Genomic DNA, 25760 nt, shown 5'->3' on the forward strand with positions numbered 1-25760 from the left:
CAGAAAATGCTACAGCACAAGGGCAGCTTCCTTACCCTTTTAATAGTATCAAACAGCAGATAGTACAGTAATATTCAGAACATCATATCCAGTGAATTCTTACAAGCAGTAGAAATTTATTTTTCCCTGTGTGCCATTATTCAGAGACTCGTGGTCGCTTTTACAGTGAGAAACATTTTCCAGTAACATTCCTTGACTCCAGTGATGGTCTTTCTAGGAGGGTTATTTTTTACAAAGCTCTCAGCAATTGTCTGCTGAGCTCTCCTTGAAACCTGTGTGTGTTTTAGCCTTGGGGACATTGTGCTTCTGGGTGGACACCTCTGGCTGGCAAGGTGGGAGCCGAGCGTGGGCAGAGCTGGAGTGTGCTGGCACTCGGGGCACTTTGTGGCTGCAGCAGTGCAGGTTTGCAGAGCTGCTTTCTGACTGGAACTCCCTGGGGTTTATTCTGGGCTCTGGGTTTGCGAGGGGCTGAAAGAACAAAGGGCCACACGTCCCTCACTTCCCCGTGCAGCACTTTGAGTGTTGCGAGGAGGGAGCGCTGGAGGTCTGAGGGCACCTCCAACCGCTGCTGCTCAAAGGGCAGCGCTTGGCTGCTCCAAAGCCTTGGCTGCTTGCCGGAAAAATCCTTGCTTTTAATTTATGAAATGGCAACAAAATACTTGCGGGACAAGGAAAATTGCAGCAAGAAATCCTTTATTGCAGCTCTGGGGGTGCAATCCCAAGTCACATGGCCTGGAAAAGTACACGCGTTTTGGAAAACGCGCCCTTTTTGTACCCTCTTGGTCACTTAAGATGTTAAATATTCAACAGGTAACAGGTATTTTACCTTAAAAGGTAATTTTTTGAATTTGGGAGGGGGTGTCGCCCTCCCTCCTGATTGACTGTGTCCGCACACAAAGGCCGGCCATGTGGCCAGGGTATATCTTCCATTTTTGTAGTTTTTCCCTATCCCAACCATGACGTTTCCCTGGCATCGGGCCCAGACGGGGCCTTTCACCTTACTGCCTCCACGAGGCGCCTAAAACCCTTGGGATTAAATGAAAGACAAGAAAAATCCCACCGCCCCCCGTTTCCCCACTGAATTCGTTTTGCCTAGAATAAAACCAGATTACTTATTTCTCGTACTGCTGCCGTCAGGAGCGCGGTGTGTCGGGGCAGACGTGGCTCTCACCGGTGTCTCTGCTCTCCCCAGAGCCGGACGGGCTGCAGGCCCCCTGTGAGAAGCCGTGCGGGCGCGGCAGCCGCTGCGTCCTCAACCCCGCCACGCGCCAGCCCGAGTGCCGCTGCCTGGAGGAGTGCAGGGCCACCTACATGCCCGTCTGCGGCTCCGACGGCAGGTTCTACGAGAACCACTGCCAGCTGCACCGAGCCTCCTGCCTGCAGAGGAAGAAGATCTACATCGTCCACAGCAAGGAGTGTTTCTTCAAAGGTAGGGCGTTGTTCGAAATCAATGCCGGCGCGGAGCTTCCGCCGCTCGTCGCAATCCCGGGAAACGGCTGAACGCGGTGTTTTATTTCCAAGAGCTGAATTTTTCAGGGGTGATTTATGCCGGGACAGCAGAGAACATACACAATGTTTTATGCAGCTATTAAGCCCCTGAGTGTCATCACCATGTGAAATGTAATCAAAGTGGGAACCGGTAAATAATTAACGTTGCCGTACGCGTTGTGTGCACTGTAGTTGTGCTGCTCAGTCCTTTCAGCTGCCAGCATAATAACTTTTTACAATCCAATTCGTTTGAAAAGGCTTCGAATGAGAGAAAAGACGTTAAGAAAAAGTAGATGGTATTAACAAGAAGTTTGTTGCAACGATGAGAAACAAAAACCCAGTTGGGGAAGTGACACAGGCGGAGGAAAGGAGCTGTTTGGATGAAAAAAGGAGCAAGGACAGAGTTTTGAGTAATTTTAAGGTCAGTTCTGGTTAGCAGTGGGATGCATTCAGCTGCAGCTCTTTTACTGGTTCAAGAGCGAATTTCATTATCATCATTGCACCAAATTACCAGTCCCATGTCTTTCCCGTTAATATTTTGTATTCCCTGTACCATCCTGTCATCCAGGGAGACTGCAGGAGTAGGAGCATGTGATGAAATGGCAGGGAATGAAAGGAGTTGTAAATTATTTTACTTCTAATGAGAGGCCTCATAAAGGCCTCACTAGAGTATATCTTGCAAGCTCATTGTCAAAGATGACTCCATATACCTACAGGAAGATTTGAGTGGGTTGTTGCAAATATATCCAGTGACATTTACGTGATCAAATATGAAAATAATTCCTTTATCTTCAGCTCACTTGAGCCCCCAGGAGATTGGCTGTACACAGAGCTATCCATCATGGGTTCTTGTTTACTAACACAATGCTAGAAGAGCCTATTTAAGAAACAAGAATCCATTTGAAGAGTCTTATTAATATATCCTTGTGATACCCTTTGGAGATAGAAAAGCATTACCATTCTTGTGTCTCACAGGAGACCTGGAGACTAAGATCCAGCTCAAAACTTTTCCAGAGCTTTGTAGGCACTGCTTTGCATTGCAGGGCGAAGTCTCATTTGTTTTGGAGGTCTGGCTGTGGAGGGGGGACAGCAGAGCTGGTCAGAGCCTTGACTTGGTGTTTTTTACAGGCAGCCTCTGAATTCTCCAAAGCAGGTAATTAGGTCTGGGATCAATAGACCTTGTATGAAGTTACTCATGGAAAGGGGTCACCTAAAGGCATATTTCGAGGGACAGCACGTGAGCAGATCAAGGCAAGGAGGAATTTTTGCTCGTGATGTTAAAAAGGAGCATCTAGAAAGGACACCTGTGCCTTGCTCCTGGTGCTGGTGCCTCTGGGTATCAGGTGAGATCAGGGTATGGATCAGGCTGGAAACTGCCTCCACCCCTGGGTTAGATGCAGGAGGGCCTCTGCAGCATGAGAAACTTTCCAAAGAAGGGGGAAGTTGAGCAGGGATGCTCAACACTCCATTCAGGGGATTTTCCTCCCCTGGCTACCAAAAAGTGCCTTCAGTTCTTCCATTCCTGACATCGCCCACCTTTTTACCACGATGCTTCTGGCCTGGGATTTTATTCCTTCCTTATCTCAGACAGTGTTAAAGAAAATGAGCTCTCATTGCAGTAATCAGCCCCTGCAGGGGCTGTATTACACCTAATGATGCAATGTCACGCTTCAGCACTCCCCTGAACACACCATGAAATGATGGCAGGAAAGGAGGAGTTTTGTGTCCCAGTTTAAAGTAACCCTCAAACTCTTTGCCATGGAGCGCTGCTTAAATCTGCTTTTCAGCAGAATAACAGCTTTATGGAAGGGAAGAAAGGAACAATCTCACTTCTCTTCCCACGTGAATAAATAAAAATGTACTTCACACCTCTGTCTGCAGAGATAACATATAGAAAAAAGTTTACCATAAGGGGGGAATAATCCCACGGAGTGGGACTCCATAGAAATATTAGGGTTTTTTCTGCCATGCAGTTCCTGAGTAACCTTCTGTGTATCCCTCTGTTTCTTGGTATTTTAATCTCTTCTTTGTAAATCAAGAATGATGGTGGTTTCTTCTAAACTGAAATCTTCAGTAAGCAATTAAGCTTCAGGTTTTTAAGAAGTGTGACATGAAGTGTAAGAACTTTGACTGGAGAAAAATCTTAACGATGCAAAATATGCAGTCTCAGAATGGATTGGGTTGGAAGGGGCCTTAAGGAGCCTCTTATTCCAATCCCCCTGCCGTGGGCTGGGACTCCTTCAGCCAGACCAGGTTGCTCAGGTTCCATCTGTCAGAAGGCACAGTGTGGTTTTTTTTTTGTTTGCTTTCTGTCAAGTAGATAATTTAATTATTTGAGTACAGTCAGGCTGATGAGGGGGCTGCTTCATGGTTTTTTGTCCCAACTGACTTGTTCAATTAAGATTTAAATTCCTGTGTGGAGCTGAGGGACACACAGATTGCATGTGTGTGTATGTGTGTGTGCTCTGCCATCAGTGACAAAGTGGATGGCCTTAAGGTGTGGCAGAGATCTAATACCCTGATTCTGAGCTAGGTCTGTCCCCAGTGAACTAATAAGAAAGCAAACTGCAAAGATTTGTTTTCTTTTGTGTATTTTGGGAAAGGGTTCTTTGGTCCTTTAGCTTATCTATCAGATGGGAAGTGCTTTGTAAATACTGGTGTGTGACCAGAAGCATTGCTGGATTTGTGCTACCTCAACACCTTGCATTCTGGACCAGCAACAGTATTAGGAAGAGAAGATAATTTTTTCTCTGGGCAAATGACTGATTTCTCCTTGGCCCAGCCTGGGATGAAATGGGTCCTTGAAATCTTGAGAGTCCAAAACGTTAAAAAAACTCATGGAAATGTGGGTGAAGCACTGAGAGATCCCAGCAGAAGTGACCTCCCAGGCTTTATGCTGCAGCCTCTCTTGCAGCACAGTTCCCCAGACACAAAATTATCAATGCCTCCCCTCTTCCTCAGCTGACAAAGCAAATGATAAATAGGTGGGAAACTTCACTTGGGAATTTGAAGCCCCAAGAGAAATACCCTAAAGCAGAAGTCCTACATCCAGAGGTCTCAGGAGGAATGTCAATCCTACTCTCAGCTGTTCACGTTCTCCTTGATCTGATTGTCTTCCCTGGTAAGAAATACAGTTTGGTTTTCCCATAGGAAAATGTTCTAGTTATGACTTCTCTGCTGTGTGGTTTTTTTTTTCATTTTGTATATTTTCCCTGCTTTATGAGTTTCCATAGTCATTTCATTGGAGTGTTGGTGATTTTTGCTGGGTAGCAAAATACATGCGGATAAAGTGCTTTTGCTGTGAGCCAAAGTGGGGAGGAAAGAAGTTTTCCTTCCCCAAAAGCACTCCTAAATCTCATGAATACTGGAAAGATAGCTGTGCTCATAATGACAATGGTCCCACAGATGTCCAGAATGAGCAGTTGGCCTGGAAATGTTCCTGTTTGAATTAATGCCTTTGGATAATGCAGTTATATCATTTTAGCACAGTGATTTGGACTGGGCTTTGCTTTCCCATAGCAGCAGTCCTCTTTTTTTTTCCAGTTCTGTTTATTTTTCTTCCCTTTTGACTTTTCACAGCCTCTCTGTCTCTTCCCTCATTTTCTCTCACTGCTTTTGGCCAGTGGAAGCTGCACAGACACCGTTCAATAGTTTTGCTTCCCAGAACCATTCGAGCGCTGCCCTTCCCTGGCAGTTTACACACAGCAGAGAAATCCTGTTCAGAGCTGTGCTTTCCCATTTGCAGCACTTAGGAGTCATTTTCCCCTTTCTTACTTTCCCTTCCTGCTTTTTTTTTCTGCCTGATCAGCAATCCCAAAGCTCCTCTGCATCAGCCCCACTCGCCCCAGCTCATTCCCTATTTTCTGTGGTTCTGACATCCTCCCTTTATCCAGGGGGATTGGGTTTTTTTATAAAGAGCTCAGCTTTTCTTGCTGGGCTGTGGAGCAGCTTTGTGCTGCAGCTGCTCAGATTGGGTTTGTGCTCTGACATGAATTCAGCCCAACTCAGTTGACCAAACACTTGAACTTTCCATTATGTAAATGCTCTGTGCCTGTTACTTAATTCAGGGGTTTTTGTCCACTCAGTCCAACTTGTACTACAGCTCTGATTTTACGAGATCTGACAGAATTTTATGCAGAGAGATGGGGCTCTGTAAAAGCATGTTCATGTCTGGTATTCCAGGCCCATTCTTCTCCTTCCTCCCTCCTCTCCTGAAATGTCAGCATGAATTTTTTTAATAATTTGGTCCCATTGCTTAAAATATATGTGTTGGTTTGGGTTTTTTTTTAAGCAAATACCTGACAGTAACATTCCATCTCATACAAGGTCAATCCTGTCCCCATAATAAATCATAATCTTGTACAGATTTTATACAGAATTTCAAAAGAAATCTCTCTGCCTTTCTCCTTTCTGTTACACACACAGTCTTTCATTTTCAACTTCTCTATCTTTCCTCCAGTTTTCAAGAAGTTTCTTTCTAATTAAGGAACATGATAATCTTCTGCACGCTGACAGAAAATTTTCTATGCTTGAACGTAAACAAATTACAAACTTGGGAAAAAAAAAACCCAACAAACCAAGCAGGCTGATAACTGATATCACTGCAGGAATCTCAAATAGATATGAATTCAGCCTCAGGTGGTGGTGGTGGTTTATTTCCTCTGTACTTTACTTGTTGTTATTTCTGTCTTTTGTTACTTTCCAGAAGTAATTTGTTCTCCAGAAGAGCATCTCAGAGCATCTCTGGGAAGGTGTTGATGCTTTGCTCATTTAGTGCTTGCAGGACAGGCAGAGCTGCTTCGTGCCTGGTGTGGAGGCTGCAAGGAAATCTGCTCCATTTAACACTCCCTCTCTCCAGCTGGAAAGAGTCTGAGTGTGAACTAATGGCACTTTTCCCAGCTGGCAATTAATATTTGCTGATTTAAGTTTGCAGCACTGCTGACAGGCTGCTTTGGTGGCAGGGAGCTGGATGGGAGGCTGTGGGAGGGAGGCAATTAATCCCTCTGGGAGCAGCCTGGGGGCTCCTGCAGGGATCCTGAGCCTGGAGTGATCATTTCAGTGTCCACTGAAAATATATTAAGAGTTTAAAGAGTTCTAAAGAGAGGTAAGTGCTGTGTATAATGGAGGTGTGTGTTGGCTGTTATTAGAACTGAATTCCAGAGGGATTCCTTTCTATTCCCACACTGTTTTTTCAGCTCTCTCCACTTAGTCTTTTGGGGAGGGATCAATTTTACCTGGCTTTTCAGGCTGAATCCTCTTAAGTGTGATTGATAGCTTAGACCTTATAAACAGACTGCATCAATCCTTGGGGTAGATTATGGAAATTCCATTGATTTATGTGAGGATGGGAACATGGGACAATCTGCTGTGAGCTTTGGTTATAGGAACATGTAGGAATATGTTTAAGGTCTTGAAGAGCATTTTCCATGTTAAAAGAAAATGGAATGCTTACACTCCCAGAATCCATGGAAGGGAAATCTTGTCCCTCTAGAAGTCAGTTGTGAAACTCTCCCTGGTATTTCCCTTTGACTTTCACTGGAAATTAAATGCCAATAACAAAAGCATGGGAAGCTTAGGCATAAGAGAAAGAATCCAAAGCAGCAGAGAGCCTAAAGAAGTCCAACAAAAAGAGGTCTAGCATGAGGCCATCTCAGTTTGAAGCACCCCAAGTTTCAGCTTGATGCTGTTGAGGGCAGAGAAATGAGATGCAGCTTTTCTTTAGTTATTCTTTAGGGTGGCATCTGCTCCAAGCCTGGCTCTGGTGAACCTTCACTGCAGTGCTTCCAGGAGAGCTGAGAGGTGATAATGAAGGTTTTTTTGGTAGAAGTTGGGATGGGGATGGAGCAGAGGAGGAGGGTGGAGGATCAAAGGAAAGGGTGTCAAGCCTTGTGTTGACCAGTGGGAGTTCCTGTGCAAACTTTGGTGCTGCTGCCTCAACACTCGCTGTGTCAGGGGGTGTTTGTCTTTCTTTTTTAGCTATTTTTGTGTGCTGTCTGCATCTCACACGTGCTCATCATGATTTGGTGGCAGTCTGGACTCACTGCCTCCACCTCACTTTTCTTTGCAAACCAGGTTAATGTTTATTCGTACATTAATTTGGGAGCTTAAACCACACTTAAATATTGAAGAGCCTCATGTAGGAAACATTAAAGGCAAGTTTTGCTTTTTTAGTGTGTTGAATTTAATATTAGCTCCCATCATTCCATCAGCAATTTTCCAAACTGCTCTGGGTGGTGTAACCCTGGAGAAATGCCAGCAAAGTGGGGCAGGATATTACAGAGTCATGACTAAAAAGTGACACATCCACTGAGCCTCTGCATTGCTGAGCCTCTTGCAGTCCTGAAAAGAGCTTGGATGCTCAAAAGTTTTTCTGTTTGGTTTTTTTTTTTTCCCCAACTCGATCACGTTAAAGGTCTTTTCCAACCTAAAACATCCTACTTAGTGTCCCCATCCATGGTTTCCTAGTGGAAGGGAATGATGGCACATGCCATTTCCCAGGTCATTTCAAGTGAAGTAAAACAAATATTGCAACACTTGGGAACTTGCCTTAATTTCTCTAAAATAACATAAATTGTATCAACAGAAAAATTACTGATTTAATTAAGTCACCTTTTGAGAGGTGACTTGCACTTTGGTGCCAGGGGGAATCTGCATGGGACTCTCCAGCTCTGTGCTGAGCCAGAGGCCAGGGAAAACCTTAATTTAATAATTGAATAATAAAGAAAAAGGCCCCAAACCTCAGAGAGATGGAGAGATTGCTTTATAAAGAAAACTGAAAAGGTTAAAAGGTAGAGATGAGCATTAAAGATTAAGATGATTAGATCATGGTAAAGGGCTCTGCAAACTGAAGGGAGGAACACAAATGGGTGGAATAAATTTTAGGGCTGGGGAGACTCAGGCAAGGAGATTGGGAAGTGCTTTAAAGATAACAACGATTGATGCTTGAAAATAGTTGATTAAAAGCTGTTCAGCACAAATGCTAATTTTCCTGGCTGCTCAGTATTAAAATCCATGGAGCCCATTGAAATTCCGAGTGCCTGGGAATAGCGACAGGCTGGATGCTGTGGGTTCCATGAAGGGGCTGCAAGGAGCTTCCCCCAGCTTTCCCTCCCTTCCTGCTCCAGGATTTCACAGGCACTTCTTGCTGATGCTCCAGAGGGCTGGATCCTACCAGAGGTGTCCTGAAGTCAGGGAAATACGAGTCAAAATGAGCATTTCACAGCACGGGGTGCTGATAAAGCCCTTTGTAATGTCCCAGTTGCTGTTGTGCAGGTAGTGCTTGAGCTGTTCCCTCCTCAGGGTGGGGTTATCTGCCTTCCCTCGCCTGCCTGCAGTGAAACTGCTCCCACAAGTGATAAAAGTTGGCACAGGGAGGTGATGAGTGATCTGTAGATTTGATCTGTCTGCTCGTGACTCGAAGGCTCTTTGGGTAGCAACTGTTTTTTTGGTGAGAACACGATTAATGGGGATGAATTTCAGTGGTAAATTAATTATCAGTGCAACTGGAGGGATGGGGGGTTCTGTAGGAACATCACAGAATGGGTTGGGTTGGAAGGGACTTTAAAGACCATCCCATCCCACCCCCTGCCGTGGGCAGGGACACCTTCCACCATCCCAGGCTGCTCCAAGCCCCATCCAGCCTGGCTTTGGACACTTCCAGGGATGGGGCAGCCACAACTTCTCTGGACAACCTGTGCCAGGGCCTCCCCACCCTCCCCACCAAGAATTCCTTCCCAATATCCCATCTCTCCCTGCCCTCTGGCAGTTTAAAGCCCCTTGTCCTGTCATGGGTGGGGGTTTGGGATGGTGCTCTGGGGGAGGGTCTCAGTGCCCCATCCCTTTGCCCAGTGCAGGCTCAGGTGGTCCTGGTGCAGGTCAGGGATGCGGGATCCAGCCATGGCTTTCCCAGTGCAGGGGCTGATGTCCTGGCTCCTTCCTGGGAATTAGGACTGCTGATGTTGCTGGCACCTTCCTGTGGGGTCTGCTCCACTGCTGGAGCCTACATGTAAATCCCATTACCTCTAATTGAGTGGGGATCAATCACAAATTAAGGAGTAAGAGGAAGGTTTCCAGGTGAGATTTAAATGGAAGGCTTTTACTGATAATATTTTGCATTTTCCATCAAAGTGTCCTGGAATGCTTTACGAAGATTAATGAATTAGACCTCACAACACCTTTGCATGCCACAAAAATAGTAATCCACCCATTACAGAGGGGGAATTGCAGTCTAGAGGAGAACCAGTGACTTTCTCAAGATCATAGAATAAAAAATACCAGAGCTCTTATTAAATCATCCCAATTCTGGGCTCCCTGACCCTGCAGGCACAGGTCAGTCTTGGGGGCCCTTGTCCAACAGCAGCCAGTCTCCTCACCAGAGGTTTTCCAATGGAAGAAGCCATGATGCTGAATTCCAGCCATTATTAGAGTTTGGGGTGTTTTTTTTAATTTAATCCAGAGCAAGCCAAATAGTGTGAAAACATTTGGGGAGAGTATTTAGTTGTGTTGTGGTATGTAAGCATTTGGCTGTATCCATGGCCCTGGAGTTTGCTATTCGTGAATATTTTAGCAAATTGGTTTACTCACAGGAATGTTGCCAGGAAGCAAATGATCCTGAATATTTGTAGGGAAGCAGATTTAGCTTTGTGTTTGCAGTTCCCACTTGCTGTGGGAGCGTTATCTGAGCCCCATCTTAACGCTCCTCTGGGAGGACCAGCAGAGCCAATTAAACCCAATCTCCTTGGGAAGTGTGATTCTCAGAATCCACCCCTAAATAAACTCGGATATAAAGAGTTCTGTCTTTTAATAAAGACAGGCAGACAGCTGGACCAGCTGTGTGCAGCTCACCCTTGGCACAGCACATTGCAGGTGAACTGGTAGCAAGAGCAGCATCTCTTCAGGGCTTGCAGGAATCTCTGATATTTGGTCTTTTTTATTTACTCCTTTGCTGGGGGAAAGATACAGAAGTACATATTTTTGATTGGGGTGTCCCCTGTGATGAGATTTTCTGACTGTGCTCTGGGTTCTGCCCCGTTCCTCTGGCTCGAGCTGTCAAACAGTCCAACAGAAAATTGCTGTGGCGCTGTTTCCATGTGGCCAACATTCAAGGATCTGTACTTGAGCTGTAGAATAACAGAGAAAAAACCCTCAAGTGCCCTGAATACCCACTCAGCTGAAGGGCTCCCAGTGCTGGGAAGTGGCTGTGAGCTGTGCAGAGGCTATGCTAGGGTGGGACCACGGGGAGCTGTGACACACTCGGGTCCTCCTGAGGATGCTCCTGCATGGAGGGGAGAGATTTTGGTCCACTCAACATGTGGAGCATCATCTCTGGCTCAAAGACTCCATGGTTTCAGCTGCACAGACACATCACTGTGGTGTGTGGCAAGGGAGCTGCTCATTTCCATGGGCTCGATGCCATCAGTGTGGGCAGAGGTGGGATATTGGGAAGGAATCCTTCCCTGGGAGGATGAGGAGGCCCTGGCACAGGTTGCCCAGAGAAGCTGTGGCTGCCCCATCCCTGGGAGTGTCCATGGCCAGGCTGGATGGGGCTTGGAGCAGCCTGGGCTAGTGGAAGGTGTCCCTGCCCATGGCAGGGGGTTGGAACTGGGTGAGATGAGCTTTAAGTTCCCTTCCAGCCCAAACCATTCCATGATGATTCTATGAAGTCGTGCTCTCAGTGCTGCACCTCTCCATCCTCAGCTTCCCATTCCTTTCCCATTTGTTCCCTTCAGTGGTTATCATCAGACTTCATCCCTCCCCCTGCTGTAGGTGTGAGAGATGCAGCCATTTTTTGGGAGAAATTTATTCATAAGGATACTTTCCCATAAGCAGGAACTCAGGGGTCAGCCCATCTAAATGCAGCTGGTACAACCCTTCCAGCACTTTGGAAGAGCTCCCCATCCAGCATTTAAGTGAGATGCTCAGCACATCTGGAAAACATCTGTCTTGGACTCATAATTTGGCATTGTCATTCTTGGAGTGACTGTAAAACAGGGCCTTGTGGAAAATGTTTAATACTCCTGGACACATTGTGTTTTGTGCTAATGGTGAAATCGCTTGTTAGATCCAAACTAACTGGCAGAAAATCTTGCTGAAGCTGTACAGTGGTGAGGAAGTAAAAGGCTGTTAAGGCAAAAACCTCAGCCCCTCTGAACCCAGGAGATTTTGGCTGCATTTTTACTGGAACAGAACTGAAAGCTAATGAAGGCGTTTTGTGGCCCCACACTGGCTTTCAGCTGGGTTTTATTTTACATAATGAGTTGGGGAAAATTGCAGTGCAGTTACTTTGGGCTCACTTTAAGAGAAGTGAGCAGGTTGCAGGCTGCTGTCCTGGGCTCATCCATTCCAGCGAATCCCTTTGGCTCTTTTCAAATGGAAATGCTTTGTTCTCCTTTACCTGGGGCTGCTCCAGCCACAGCCAGCCCAGGAAAACCATGGGAGCCCTGCTTTCCCGGGCAGCTGCCTCCCAAATCCATCTCCTTTCTGGCCTCATGGCATCTCTGGCGGGTTTTTTTTAAGTCAGATTTTGCCACTTTCTTAAATTGATGGTGATTTTCTAATGGATTGAAATTGTTCCAAATGGCCCCCTTTTTATGTTTTCAGAAACATTGTTGTATTTTTTAAAAAATCATTTATTTTCTGCATTGGGCTGAGGTGTTTTTCATATAATTATGTGAACAGACATTTGGCTCTTTTATCTTCTTCTTTTCAATCGTAGTGTATTTATCTACTTAACACGCCCTTGCAGTCACCTTTGTTTTGGAGGCTTCAAAAGAGATAAAGAATTGGAGAAGTGTTAAAGAAATGCTTCATTGTCCTGTTTGATACTGTAATGCCCCATGAGAGTGGATCTGGTTTGTGCTGACATCTCATCTGTGCTGCCTTGTCCACACAAGTGAAAGTCTTTGGTAACCTAAGCTCTGGGAATGTTACCCTTCTTAAGTTAGGTTCCCACTCACAAGTCATGTTTTGGGATAACTGTTAGTGTTTTATGAGCTTAACTTTATTTTTATTGACATTAAGATACATAAAACTCTACAGTTACCTCCAAAGAACACTTGCCAGTGGGAACATGATTTAGGGAAGGAGCAGCCTTGAATCCCCAAATCTTGTCTCCTTCCTCCTCAGAAAGGCTCCAGAAAAAGCCCATCATTCCCAAAAAGGAGCTGGAGAACTCTGACATTTCAAAGTAATCAGGTGGAATTATTGCATCTCGAGATATCTTTAACCTGTTTACTGACATTTCCTTCCCATCATCTCCTGATGTTCATTGGATCAGGAACCAGCCTGGAGCCACACGTGCAAAAGGCTTCATCGGGTGGTTTGATCTGGGCACGTGAAATCTTTGTATAAAATAAGATATATCCTGTGTATCTTACGATCCTATGGAATATCATAGTTCTTGAGGGTTTTTTTTTTAAGCTTCTGTGGGTTTTTTTCGCATTTATTGATTATTCTGTTTTTCTCCTCCCAACTTCACCCATGTTCTGAGCTGTGCCCGATGGCAAGAGGCATCTGCCATCAATAAGTTCAAAGGAAATGGGAACAGGGCTGTGAATGTTTGTTATTTTTAAAAAAAAGGAATACCAATCTTTAGTTAAAATGCAGGAAGAGCATTTTTAGGGGCATTGGGAATTCTGTTCCAGCTCTGTAGGTGGCTGTAGCTCGTCGTGTCCTTTGGCAGGACTGCTGTGGCTTTTGAATGATGGAGTTGGAAAACCTTCTAAAAACTCATTCTAAGGAAGGTAAAAAATAATCTAGCTTAGTGTGTTGAAACAAATACTTAAAACTGTTGTAAAAATAATGTTGTAATTTACAGTCTTGGTGTGAATGAGCTTTTGAGTGAGTAGGTGCTGTCTAAAGCCAAACCAGGCGAGGTTTATCCCTGTGGAGACACTTCAAATACTGAGTAAACAGGAGATTTATCTATGAATTAGTTTCTGTGATAAGTCCTGCCTTTCTGTGCTGCATGAAGTGTTTCTAAGGTACATGTTAGCACCTGAATTAATAATTTCTTAAAGGTTTAAAACGAAAGAAAGCTTAGTGTTCACATGTATCTTGCACTCTGAATGAATGGTAGATACTGTGGAGTGATCTTGGAGGGCTTTTCCAACCTTCATGATTCCATGTGAGGAAATTCCTGAGCACTTTGGAAGATGTTGGTCTTAATTTTCCTTTCATTGTTGCTTTTGGCTTGGTGCTTTTTACAGTAGGAAAACACAACCCCCTGAATGTTTCATAACAAAAAACACAGAATAAGTTAAAATATCAGCTCTCAGTTTATTGCCATGATATTTCCAGTGTCAGTTCACGGTTTTCTTTGATGAGGAAAGCAGGAGCTCAGTGATGAAAGAGCTTTTTGTCAGTAAGGGCTGTTTGTAGGAATTTGCCACAACAGGTAGAAACTGGGAGGGTTTTTTTCCCTCTGTGCCTCAGTGCTGTGAATTCTCCCCGAATTTTAACAGCAGTGAGGAGCTGTAAGGATGAGGGATGACCTGAGCAGGTTTTTGTCATCATTCCCTGCTCCCACTGGCTTCCATAAAAACTCACTTTGCCCCATCCCTGCGCTGCTGATGGAGACAGCAAAAGGTGCAGACAAATGGGAAAATAGATTTTGTTAGTGTGAAACAGGGAGGAGAATGGACAAGTTCCTTTCTCCAGGCCGATTTCCCCTTTTCTGTGCATTGTTTGTGCCACAAAGGATCAGCAGTTTGGATCCAGAGTTTTGATCTGAGGGATCCAGGCTCCAGCCCAGGGCTCTGACGTGGACCCAGCTGTGGGATGGGCACCCTGGCAGGCAGGTGGCATTTGGGGTGCAGTGGAAGGCACCAAATAAAGACAAACCAGGCTGTTTCTTTTCTGCTTGGGCGTCACTGACCCATTTTTAGCAGCCTGTTTTGAGGAAATTATGATTAATTGTGCATTTTAATTAGCTGTTAAATAGTTCCCTACTTGATTAATCTAATTACTTTTTATTTATGCTGTCTTCATCCAAGGGAGAGCCTGTGTCAGTGCTGATTGCAGCCTCTCAGCTCTGGAGAAAACACTGGGGAAGGGGCTCTCCCTTCTGCTCCATTATTTATATTTTCAATTCTTTGCATGGGTTTATGCACTACAGTTTTTTTTTCCTTTATAAGTTGACTTTCAAGCATCAAGCTGAGGGATGGAGACTTTGCACACTAAAAAAAAAGGCCCTTCTGTCCTGATTTTTACCCACTTTGCTCTCTGGTGAAAGGCCTGAGGGCACCCTGCGACTTTTGTCCTGGTTTTCTGTGGATGCTGTTCCCAGGTGTGGTGGTCAGATGTTCTAAACAGCAGCACAAGCTTCTATAGAACTGAGGGAACACTGAGCAGGTGCCATGCTTGGGTGGAAAACCTTTTAATTTTTAGTTTCATTAAGTAATTTCCCCTCAAAACAGTGCCGTAAATTAATACCTCAGTAATAAAGTCCGTTGTTTTAAAACAAAATAAAAATCAAAACAGTTATAAGAGCATAAAAACAGATTGAAAATCGGGAGGAAAATAAAAATAAAAAAAATAAAAAAAACCCACCCTCTTGTCTTGGAAGATTTGAGTCATTGCAGGAAGGGATTCTCGGCATGAATCAACTGTAATAATTTTTAAATAATCGCTGTTAACACTTTTGGTGAGTACCTAAGTGCAGGCTGACATATGGTGTGTCAGCAGGAAGCACTGATTTAGAGTTTGATGTTACATCCCAGTTTCCAAGCTGTTGGATAGCAGAGGGGGAAGCGTTATGCAAGCAGACAGGTGGTGAGGGCTCAGCAGCTTGGGGGGCAGGTGGGATGCTGGGCCTGCTCTCTCCATGGAGAACCCGTGCTTTCCTTCTTCTCACTGGCCTCTTTTCCCCATCTCCACTTTTTTTTTTTTTCCCTCTTTTGCTGCTTTTTTTCAGCATCCTCAGCTTTGCTGGGGGAGCAGCCCCAGCCCAGCTCTTCAGGAGGGAGAAATGGAAATTTCCTCAGGTTTTGGATGAGGGAGGAGAAGGAGGCTCAGGCTCCTTCTGTGCCAAAGATAAAGCTTTTAAACCAAAAGATAAAGCTTTTGCAAACCAACCCTGTCAATTTGGCAACTCAAAAATGTCCTGTTTATTGTTTTTAAGAGCAGGCACTTTTCCTTCTGTGAGTTCCATGCTTCAGTGACCACCTCTCTGTACCTTTTGTGTAATTTCTTGATGTCCCAGTTGCAAAGGAAGATGCTGATGGCTGTCTTTGGAAGCTTTAGCAGCCCCACATTTTAGGAAGAAAATACTGGCAGTTTTCCCAAATTTCTGCCATCTGTTGGAAGCAGCCTCAAAAAAATATAAACTTGCACCTACTTGGCAAAAATTTTCCAGGTAGGAAAACAGAGTAATGTAGAGAAGGGATGTAAAGTCATGCCATGGAGTGCAGCCTGTTGCAAACTGCTCCCTGAGAGGGACAACTTCCAGCTGGTTCCAACCACACAGGGTGTGGGCAGAGCCCCCATGGACCATGTCCATGGACCATGTGTCACATCACTTCAGGTCCTTCAGGGTCTTGGACATCCTGATTTATAGACATGGTCTGCTAGAGGATGTAGCCAAGATGTTTGGAATAGAGAAGGAAGAGGAGCCAACGTGGCACATCATTTCCACCTTGTCCCAGGCTCTTCCTCCCTTTCCCCTCCCTTTCCCCTTCTTCTTTCCTGCTTCTTTCCTGCTCTTCCCCTTCTTTTTTTCTTCTTACTTCCCCCTCTTTTTTATTTTTCTCTCTGTAACTCAAGATGCTGCATTTTTCCTGTGGAAGCTCCACAGCAGAGCTGTGCTGACTCTGGAGCAGCAGGAAATCCAGTCTGTGATGTGAGCAGGAGTTGAAGACTTCCCAGCTGGAAGCAAAGCTCCTTGCCAGGCTCAGCAAAGCTGAGTTTGTCCCACAGGAATCTCAGGTGCTGTTGGAGCACGTGTTTTAAAGACACCGCAGAGTAAGAGGGCAAGGAGGCAAGATGAATAAATATGTCTTTATGTGCTGTAGTGATGTAGGTTTTTTGTTGGACTTGGGCTTTTGGAGCCTTATACAACTTTAGCAAAAGTTGGGATTTAATTTTTTGCTTTTGAGTTTTATTATGACTGGATAAACCTTGATTGCTGAGCCTTTCAGCAGTTGCACTGCAATAAATACCTGAAAAGTGAATCTAAATAGAACTTAGTGAATGAAATGCAAATACATGTATTTGAGTAAAACACGTGCTCATATCTCGTAGGCAAATTTACAGTTTTAAGGAGCTGCTTTGAAACACCGTCTGCAGAAATCCCTTAATATTAAATCGATAAATCTTTATCTCCAGGCTGGATTCAGGTGTAGAAACAGCCAAATATTTTCTGAATACAAAGTAACTCTGCAGGGTCATGCACTCTGTCTAAAGCCTCGTGGTTTTAATGATTCAGCTTTAATTGCTGGTCCCCCCCAGCTGAAAGCCACAGCTGAAGGCACTTTGTGCTTGTTCTTCTGAGAACTTGTTGCCGCCGTAGATATGGGTGGGGGTTGTGGCTAAATCACGTTTGCTGAGTGTTTTCCCTCCATTTGGAGTAGGAGTGGGAGTTCAGGTCCAGCAAACGAAGCTGCAGGCTGGGACTGTGGGTGGATGCTCACAGGGGAGCCCCTGGGTTCTGCACCCCAAGTCCCTGTAACCTGAACAAAAGCAGCTGATGTGTCATTTTTCGCCCTGGAAATCAGTGCCATGTGCCCAGTGAGCTCACACAGAGTGCTGGTAATTCCCAATATCTCTGTAAGCCCCAGTATAACAACAGGGCTTTGCCACTTGATCTTCAGGCTTACCCCAAATCAGCCTCTGCTAAAATGGAATTGTTTGGCAGGAATAAGCCATCCTGGAGGGAGCTCACTGGAAGGAGGTGGGTGGCCTGGGGAGCTGTTTGCTTTTCAATGCACTTATGAGTCCTGGTAGCTGTTCCCAAATTCTTGTGGACACTTTAGTGCTTCCTCAACTGGTTTATCTGTTACCCTTCCAAAGACCAAGGGTTTGGGGCTGGGTGTCCCCTGTGCAGCGAAGGCTCCCTCTGGGTTTGCCCATTGAACATCCCAAGGCTGGATTTCTCCAGACGAGTTTGGGTTTCTCTCAGTGCCCCAGTAATGGCCCTGCAGTCAGGGAGGGGGATTTGGAAGTCTGGCTGTGCTCACTGGGAGCGTGAGGATGAAAGCAAGCAGTTATAGATGGTGTCTGCTTATATCTTTGATAGCTTGCAGTAAAATCTTAGCAGCAGCTCAGTTCACATCATGTCTTAAGCTGCTCGTGAAATAAATCCAAGTGCCAGCTCTGCACGCAGCTCTGCACTCCTGGGCACAGAGAATTTCTGAAGCAACCCAGAGGCAGCCAGAGATGAAATGCTGGGAGCAGTGACCTGCATCCCCCCAGTGTGTGCCACGGGAGTGACACACGTCCTGGTGGATCCTGGATGGGTCTCGCTCAGATGCTTCTCTGGGCTGATAATGAAAACAGGGCCCAAATCTGATTTGAGAGCTGAAAAATGGGAAAAGCGATCTGGCAGCTGAAGTGCAGCATTTACCTCGGGAAGCCTCCTGGCTTGGATTGCCAGGGGGAAGTCAGCAAGAGAAAACACCTCCCAGTCTCCAGCTGAACGCCCCTGGTGTGGAAGGTGCCAGAACATGACCAGGGCTGCAGAGCTGAATGTTTGCAGGGCAGTTTGCCTTTAGTTTGCACCAGTATGACATAAATTGGTCTTGGGGAATTCCCCTGGCAAAGCATACAGCTCCCTGTGACAGTCTTGTTTGCCATCATTGTTTTTGACCCTATTCTTTCTTGCATGTTTTCTTTAAGGAGAGATGAAGGTGCATCACCTGTTCCCAGGGTTGCAATGTTGTGTTATTTCATAGAATTGTTTAGCTTGGAAAAGCCCTCCAAGATCGTCTGCTCCAGCCACTCCCTCGGCACTGCCAGGCCCATGATCCAAGTGCCACATCCACACATCTGTTAAATACCTCCAGGGATGGGGACTCCACCACTGCCCTGGGCAGCTGAGCCAGGGCTGAACGACCCTTTCAGTGAAGAAATTCTCCCCAATATCCAACCTAAACCTCCCCTGGTGCAATTTGAGGCCATTTCCTTTTGTCCTCCCCACTTCCATGGATGAGGGCTCGATGTCTGTGCTGGGCTTGAGTTATGTTTGCTGCTGTAGATCTGTGAGTCATCTCGTTGGAGGCTGGGGTGAAGTCAGTATGTGTTAGTGAGAGCTTGTCATTAGTGCTGACATTATTAGAATACCTCATTTCTCTTTCAGTAGGTGTTTTTAGTAATATGTAACAGAAAAGGGGAATCTATATCATGGCTAAAAATACTGCAGAGCGGTGTATTTATGGCTCTTTTTGCACTTTTGACAGTTGTGGGGGTTTTTTTTGCTGGGAAAAAAATGTTCTTTTGTGTTTTATGAAGAATTGGTGACATCTGGTGATCACTTCTAATGAGCCCTTTCAAGACTGCCGACAGAAATAAACCTTTTAGAGGCAAAGATTTGTCTCTCAGCGTGTCTGGGAGAGCCACTGCAATTAGCACCTAATCCCTGCCCGAGGTCGGCTCGGGAGCGTTCAGAACCTGTGTCAGGGCAAAGACTCTGCTGGGAGCTTGTTGCAGGATGAAGCAGGTTGTTCCCTGGCTCTCGGGTCTGACTGAATAAAGGCCTCTCCAAGTGAAAAGGGCAGCGGTGGTGCTCTGCTCCCCGGGAGATGGGCACGGGGAGCTCTCAGGAATGTCACAGGGGGGTGTTTGCAGGGTCTGCACAACTCTGGCTTCAGTTCCATGCATTTATGTTTGTGGGCAGGGCGTGGAGCCTGTTTTGGTTCAGAGTTTTGTCATTTGGCTTTGAAGTCTAATAAGGCAAAAGTGGAAGAATGGGAAAGTGGTTTGGAGTGCAGAGGGGTGATGGTGAGGGATCGATGAGGTGGGGACGTGCTGCGCCTGCTCCAACCATCCACACCCTGCTGGGATTCCCGGCTGGAATTGCAGCACTCAGAGTGTTCCTGAACATGCTGGCAGCAGCCAAAGGGGCTTTTTTCCTCTGCTCTGAAGAAATGCTGGGAAAATTGGGGTTGTTCAGCCTGGAGAAGAGAAGGCTTCAGGGAGACCAGGGAGCACCTTCCAGTGCCTAAACAGGGCACAGGAGAGCTGGAGAGGGACTTGGCACGAGGGATGGAGGGACAGGACACAGGGAATGGCTTCTCACTGCCAGAGGGCAGCATTGGATGGGATATTGGGAAGGAATTCTTGGTTGGGAGGGTGGGGAGGCCCTGGCACAGGTTGCCCAGAGAAGCTGTGGCTGCCCCATCCCTGGAAGTGTCCAAGGCCAGGTTGGATGGGGTTTGGAGTAACCTGGGCTAGTGGAAGGTGTCCCTGCCCATGGCAGGGGGTGGAACTGGATGGGCTTTAAGGTCCCTTCCAACCCAACCCATGCTATGATTTTATTAACAGGATGATGTTGTTTCCCTTAATCAACATCCCAGCTGTTAATACCTTTCTCATACTCTCTGATGTGGGGAAAGTTGGGTTGCAATGAGGTTTTTTTGTGTGTCTGAACAGTAAGGTAGCCTTTTAAAATCTTTTAGGAGGAAAGAACTATGTTGGCCTGATTGTAGAATTTTGCCTGGTTTTACCGATAGTGAAACTGTCTCTATTCACACTGTGCTGCCTTTGTTTGCAAAACAAAGTAAAGTTTCAAAATGGTTTTCATTTTAGTGTGCTCGAACTTGCTTTGACCTTGTAAAATGTTTTGTGGTTAGTTGAGAATTTGACTGCCTTTTTTTTTTTTTATTTGAAGATATTTTTATTTGGTGAAATTCATGAGTATGTCAGAAGTCTGATATTTTTATTTTTGAAATAGTGACTTTGCTCATAAAAAGCTATCTTTTTATTAAAAAAAAACTTGGAAGAGAATTACTATGCATGGGTTAATTAAAATAATTCATTGAAAATTCAGAGTCTGCTCTGAATGACTCCTTGTCTCTCACTGTGCTCTGCCTTGGAGCTGTCTTATGTTTTTAAACAAACAAAAATTAGCATTCAGGAAAGGGGAAAATACCCCTCACTTGTACCCACTGGGTGCAAAGCTAGTTTTATTGAAGAGAATTCGGCACATCAGTTCATTGAATGCAAGTGCTAAAGGTGGGTAAAAATAGATATATTTCATGTATATGAGGCAGCTTTCAAGGAACATGGTTTTAACTCAGCTTTGCCCACAGCATTGTGAACTTCTGCCATTCTGTTTGGGAAGCAGACAGACAGACAGACAGCAGCTTTTCATGTGCTTCGTGTGCTGCCAACCCACTGCATGGGAACATTGCAGAAATCATTGGTTGGATTTGTTTTTAAGAAAGATCTCCCCAGGTTATCTGACTTGAGCAAGCCTAGAGCCAGCCTGCATAAATCCCTCTGGGTTCTTGTGAATGAAGTGGCTCTGAAACACAGAAGGAATGGCCACAGTAGCATTTCTCTGACTTCTTTGCTCAGCTACAATCTCCTCCTGCTGTTCGGTTTTTCTGATCCCATCCCGAGCAGTGCTTTTGCTCCTGGTCTGCACGACCCCCTTCCTGATCCCATGAATAGATAATCCATGGAAGGGGCTCAGTGCTGGCCCTGGCTGACCCTCTGTTGTTCTGTGGTGCTGCAAATAGATGAAGCTATTGATGATATCTCTGGATTAAGTGGCAAATAAAGCAGTAGCTGGCTGTGCATGCCTGGGTAATGCACACACTGATATGGAAACCAATAAGCATCTCCTTGGCAGCTTTTTATCTCCCAGGTTTGCCAGGGGAGATACCAGTGCAAGGAACAGTCTGGAAACAGTAGGCCCTTGGTGACTTGTGCTCTGCTCTGTGCATGGAGGGGGGACTCAGAGTAGTGTGGCCTTGGGGAGGTGGTTCTCAGTGGGCAGGTACAGGAGCATCCTCAGTGTCATCAGAGAATCCCAGAATGGTTTGGCTTGGAAGGGACCTCAAAGAGCATCTCATCCCACCCCCTGCCATGGGCAGGGACACCTTCCACCAGCCCAGGTTGCTCCAAGCCCCATCCAACCTGGCCTTGGACACTTCCAGGGATCCAGGGGCAGCCACAGCTTCTCTGGGCAACCTGTGCCAGGGCCACACTACAATGCAATTGTCTCTTAATCTTGTGGACTGTTGAGAGCTGGGTTGCAGTGGCTGGACACTGGTGCAGGGTGCTCTCTGCTGGTTTCCTGTGCTCTCGAAGGTGTTTTGAACTTTCTGACTAATTGCAGCCAAATTGCACAACAGAGGTGCAGAGCCAGGTGATGGGTTTCATGGAATTTGAAACCCTGTTGTGGTTGTCCACGGGATGTCAAGGCTGGAGCTGAATTTGCTGAGAGACACTGGAGAATCAACATAAGAGGGAGCCATCGTGTGTGAAAATTGGGAAAACGAGCTCAGTACATCCCAGTGCTCTGGGAACAACTTCTGCCATTGCACAGGAGGAGCCAGCCCACTTTGGTGCCAAGACATGGAAGGAGAGGGATGGAGATGCTCTGCTCCTCTTGGGAACCCCTGGGGAAGGACAGCATTTAGGGTGTGCTGGCCCCAGCTGCAGTTGTGCTGTAGCTGCTGCTGCACAGCTGCTGGGTTGGGTTAGGTTTGCTTTTCCAGCCCTGAGAGCAGCAAGGAGTGATGGATGTTGGGGCAGGAGAAGTTTGAAGGATGGAGGGAGGCCAAGTCCCGGCCGTCCTGCTCCTGACCTGTGCATGTTTTGCTGCTTGTTCCCTCTCAGCTCAGTATAATTTTAGTCTGAATCTGATGGGCACACCTTGTAGGGGACATCTGGCACATCAGCAGCAGTAGCTGAGGAAATATGAATGCTGTCTTTTTAAAGGACTGGGTCCTTTCTTATTATTTGACTTTATCTCTTTTCCAAGAGATTGGTGCCCGGTCCAGGCGCCTCCGTCCCTGGTGGCACCCCCAGTGTGGGTCCCCAGGTCCCATTTGATTGTTAAATTGAATTATTTCCTGCTTTATCTTTGAAAGCAAAACCATGTTATCATCTTGCCAGTGTATTTTCAGACTGTACCCATTTCTATTCTTGTGCAGGACACAATGCAGCAAACTCTAATCGGACATCTGTAAAGCCTGGATTTATGGTGTGTCAGTCTTTAAGATTTACCTATTAATTAAGATTTTTGAGAATGTCTTTCAGGTTTCCCTTCTGCATTTTTATTGTTCATTTTAACACCTTTTTTTGTTCTGCTCCTATGTAATTTTTTTTTTTTTGTACTTGTAATCCCAGAATCCTAGAACGGTTTAGATGGGAATCCAAATGGTTTGGATGGATGTTATTGCCCTTGGTATCAAATAAAAAGCTGTTTTACTTTTGGGGACTTTTGTGCAGAGAACACAGTTGTGATAGCAAGCACAGCTCTCCAGGCTGCATTTACAGACTACCATGTTTGCTGTGTCTGAGTAATTGCACTAAGGAGGAATCAATAACCTATAGATTTTACAGAAATACACTGAGTTTGCTGCCTGGTGCAAGTAGCCATGACTTGGGTGGACATTGAAGTATTGCACCTCTTACAAGTAGGCTGGATAGCTGGTCACTGAAGTACTTGCCTCTATATTTAGTTTTAATTTAAGTCTGATTTTGTTATCTGTTAGCTTTATGAAGTTTTTTATGAGTTATGATCACTGATGTTTTGGTAAGAATATAGAGATAGTAGGCATGGTATGAATAAGGCCATTTCTCATTATTTCTATCCACTTTGATGTGCTTATATTATTATTTCAAGATACTGATTTGAATTTAATACTGTTTAGAAAACAAATACATGTCCAAATTGGCTCCAGATGTGATTCATTTCATTTGGTGCCTTTCAAGATGTTTTTAACAGCTGATGTATGAGTGTGGTGGGAGATTGCCAAAACAGATGCTTTTTGTTTCAAGTCAAAGAAGCAAAAACTCTGCATCTAAAACAAGAGAGGATTTTTTTCCCCCCAGTGTTTAAAAAGAACCCCTAATTACATATTTTAATGAAAGGACACTTCTCTGGGCTCTGCATTCAAAACAAGTGTCAAACATAAACAGTTCTTCTGCCAAGGCACATCCAGTGCTGGGTTTTGCCTGGATTAGGAGGGTTTAGGGCTGGAGGGGTGACAGTGTGACCATCTCTCCATGGCATGAGTTCAGCTGCCTCCTTGAATGAGCTGGAAAGAGATGGATCCCTGCTGCAGAAAACCATAAATACATTGCAAAGGGAAGGAAAAGAATTATGCAACTAAGTCCAAACCAGGTGCTGGGGATGTTTTGAAAGCTGTTGGCTCTGATTCCTTAGATGCCTCTTTTTGCTGCAGAAAATACCAATATTTCCTTTGTAGCCTGAAATACAGCATTAAGGGAAGAGAAATTCATAAAGTTGCAGTACAGTTCCATCCCTCGGATTTTTATTTCTTCACGTAGAATGTGTTTTTCCGAGAGCTTAAACTTTCCCAACGAGCAGATGCTCACTTGCAAAAGCAGATGTATGTCCCAAACTTCCCAGCTATTGTGGAACCCAGCAGCCAGCTGACAGAGTTCAGGGCACAGTTTTTGGGGACAGGGCTGCTCCTGCTGAATTAGCCAGCAGGCAGCTCCCCTGAGCCCTGGCCCACAGTGTATCCTTGGGTGTGCATCATGTGCAGAAATGGATATAAAGGATTACCATGACATGAGTGTGGGGCCATGTGCTGCCACCAAGGATAGTTTAGATTCAAGAGTTCCTGAGTTTGGAGGTCAGGATGCTCCCCAGCCCCAGTTCTGGCCTTAGCAGGCTGGAGGAATAATGGAATTTGATGTCTTCTGGGTCTGAATCATGGTATGTTTTTGAGTGGCATTTAGTTAAGCTTCATATTTAACCCTCTAAGGAATACAAAGAATCCCACTCCTGGATCAGTGTATTTTCCAGCTTCCATCTAACAGATGTAGCTGATAATTTCCTTTTCATAGGTTTTGTAGTCAAAACCTTCAACTGCACTCTCAAGGCAGCCTCATAAAGCCTGTGTCAAAGTGCTGTTAAAAGGTGGGCTCAACTCTTCCTCCCCTCTACCTCTTGATACAAATCTGGGATATTTTCAAGCTCATAAGCAGCATATTAGAAGAGCTGAGGTGCAGATCAGCAATAGCTGATGGCTTTGAAGCCAAGGGATTGGTTTCATGCTCGATGCTGAGCCTGCTCCCATTTTTATTCCCATTTTATGCAACCTGCACAAGGCTCGACGCTGTCTCACAGCAGGGCCGTCGTGGTGGAGTGATGGAGGATGTTGCTGGGGACATCCTTCCTCAGAAATGGTCCTGATCTGTCAGCCTGCTCATTGCCGAGGCTCCTGCGATTGTACTTTGTCAGCATTTCCCTCCTCGAAGGAAACCCTGTAGCTGCAGTCTTTGCTTTTATGGCTCAGTCCCATCTGCAGGTCCCTCTGCCAGGTGCTGTTTTAAACGGGCCATTATCACCCTCCTGAACGGTTTTTATCTCAGGTTCTTCTCTGGTATTCATTGCATCCCTCCCTCGGAGAGGAACAGCTCAGGGAGCACCCGGGGAGGGAAGTACCAGGGAATGTGGCATCAGCCAAATGTGTATTAACATTTTGCTTTCTACATCTCCTTCCTTTCCAAATATGTGCCCGTGGAAAAAGGTGCTCCTGAGGTTTATCTTTTTCTCAGATAAAGCTTTTCTAAATGTGTTTTGAGGGGTTAATAAATCAAAACCGGGGAAACAAATTGATTTCAGTGTCTCTCTGGCTTCTAATAATGTGTTTGTTTGGTTTTGGTTTTTTTTTTAAGTTCAGGCTTATCTTTCTTAAAACATCTTTTAACCTAAAAATCACAGAATGGTTTGGGTTGGAAGGGACCTTAAAGTCTTGTTCCAACCCCCCTGCCATGGGTAGGGAACCCAAAAGACCGTGGAGATCTTCTACCTGGCAGAAAAGTTTAATTCTTTTATAAGATGTAATGAATAGAGGTTTTGACATTTGAATATCAAAGCAGTTATTCCATAATGTGCCACAAAGACAAAGATCCTGATAAAGCTTGCAGGGAAAGGCTGTTTATTAGCAGGAGGAGAGACCATACATGGCCTTCCTGGGTCAGGGCTTAGTTTGGAAACCTCTGGAGTTGGCTTCTTGTGGAGTTCTCAAATGCCCAAGGTTTCCTGTAACAGCTTCTTCCAGCCTGGAGAGAGGATATTTTTTTTCAGAACTGAAAATAAATTTATCTCACAGCCATAGATATATTTTCTG

At 45.4% G+C, this 25760-nt stretch overlaps 1 protein-coding gene across 5 annotated transcripts in view; it reads left to right on the forward strand.

Moving 5' to 3' along the window:
- The window catches only part of FSTL4 (follistatin like 4), a 196333-nt gene that overhangs the window by 58312 nt on the left and 112261 nt on the right, over positions 1 to 25760 (forward strand). For 3 of the 5 annotated variants that reach the window (XM_032703171.1, XM_032703170.1, XM_032703169.1), the window contains exon 4: positions 1193 to 1429. The exons of 1 other annotated variant lie outside the window; for it this stretch is intronic. In XM_032703171.1, coding sequence (XP_032559062.1) covers positions 1193 to 1429 — 237 coding nt within the window. Of the gene's footprint in view, positions 1 to 1192; positions 1430 to 11176; positions 11250 to 12612; positions 12682 to 25760 lie in introns of those variants that run through there. One more of the 5 variants, XM_032703173.1, reaches the window with a different exon arrangement.

The sequence above is a fragment of the Chiroxiphia lanceolata genome, chromosome 15 (genome assembly GCF_009829145.1).
Source record: "Chiroxiphia lanceolata isolate bChiLan1 chromosome 15, bChiLan1.pri, whole genome shotgun sequence".
Taxonomy (NCBI): domain Eukaryota; kingdom Metazoa; phylum Chordata; class Aves; order Passeriformes; family Pipridae; genus Chiroxiphia; species Chiroxiphia lanceolata.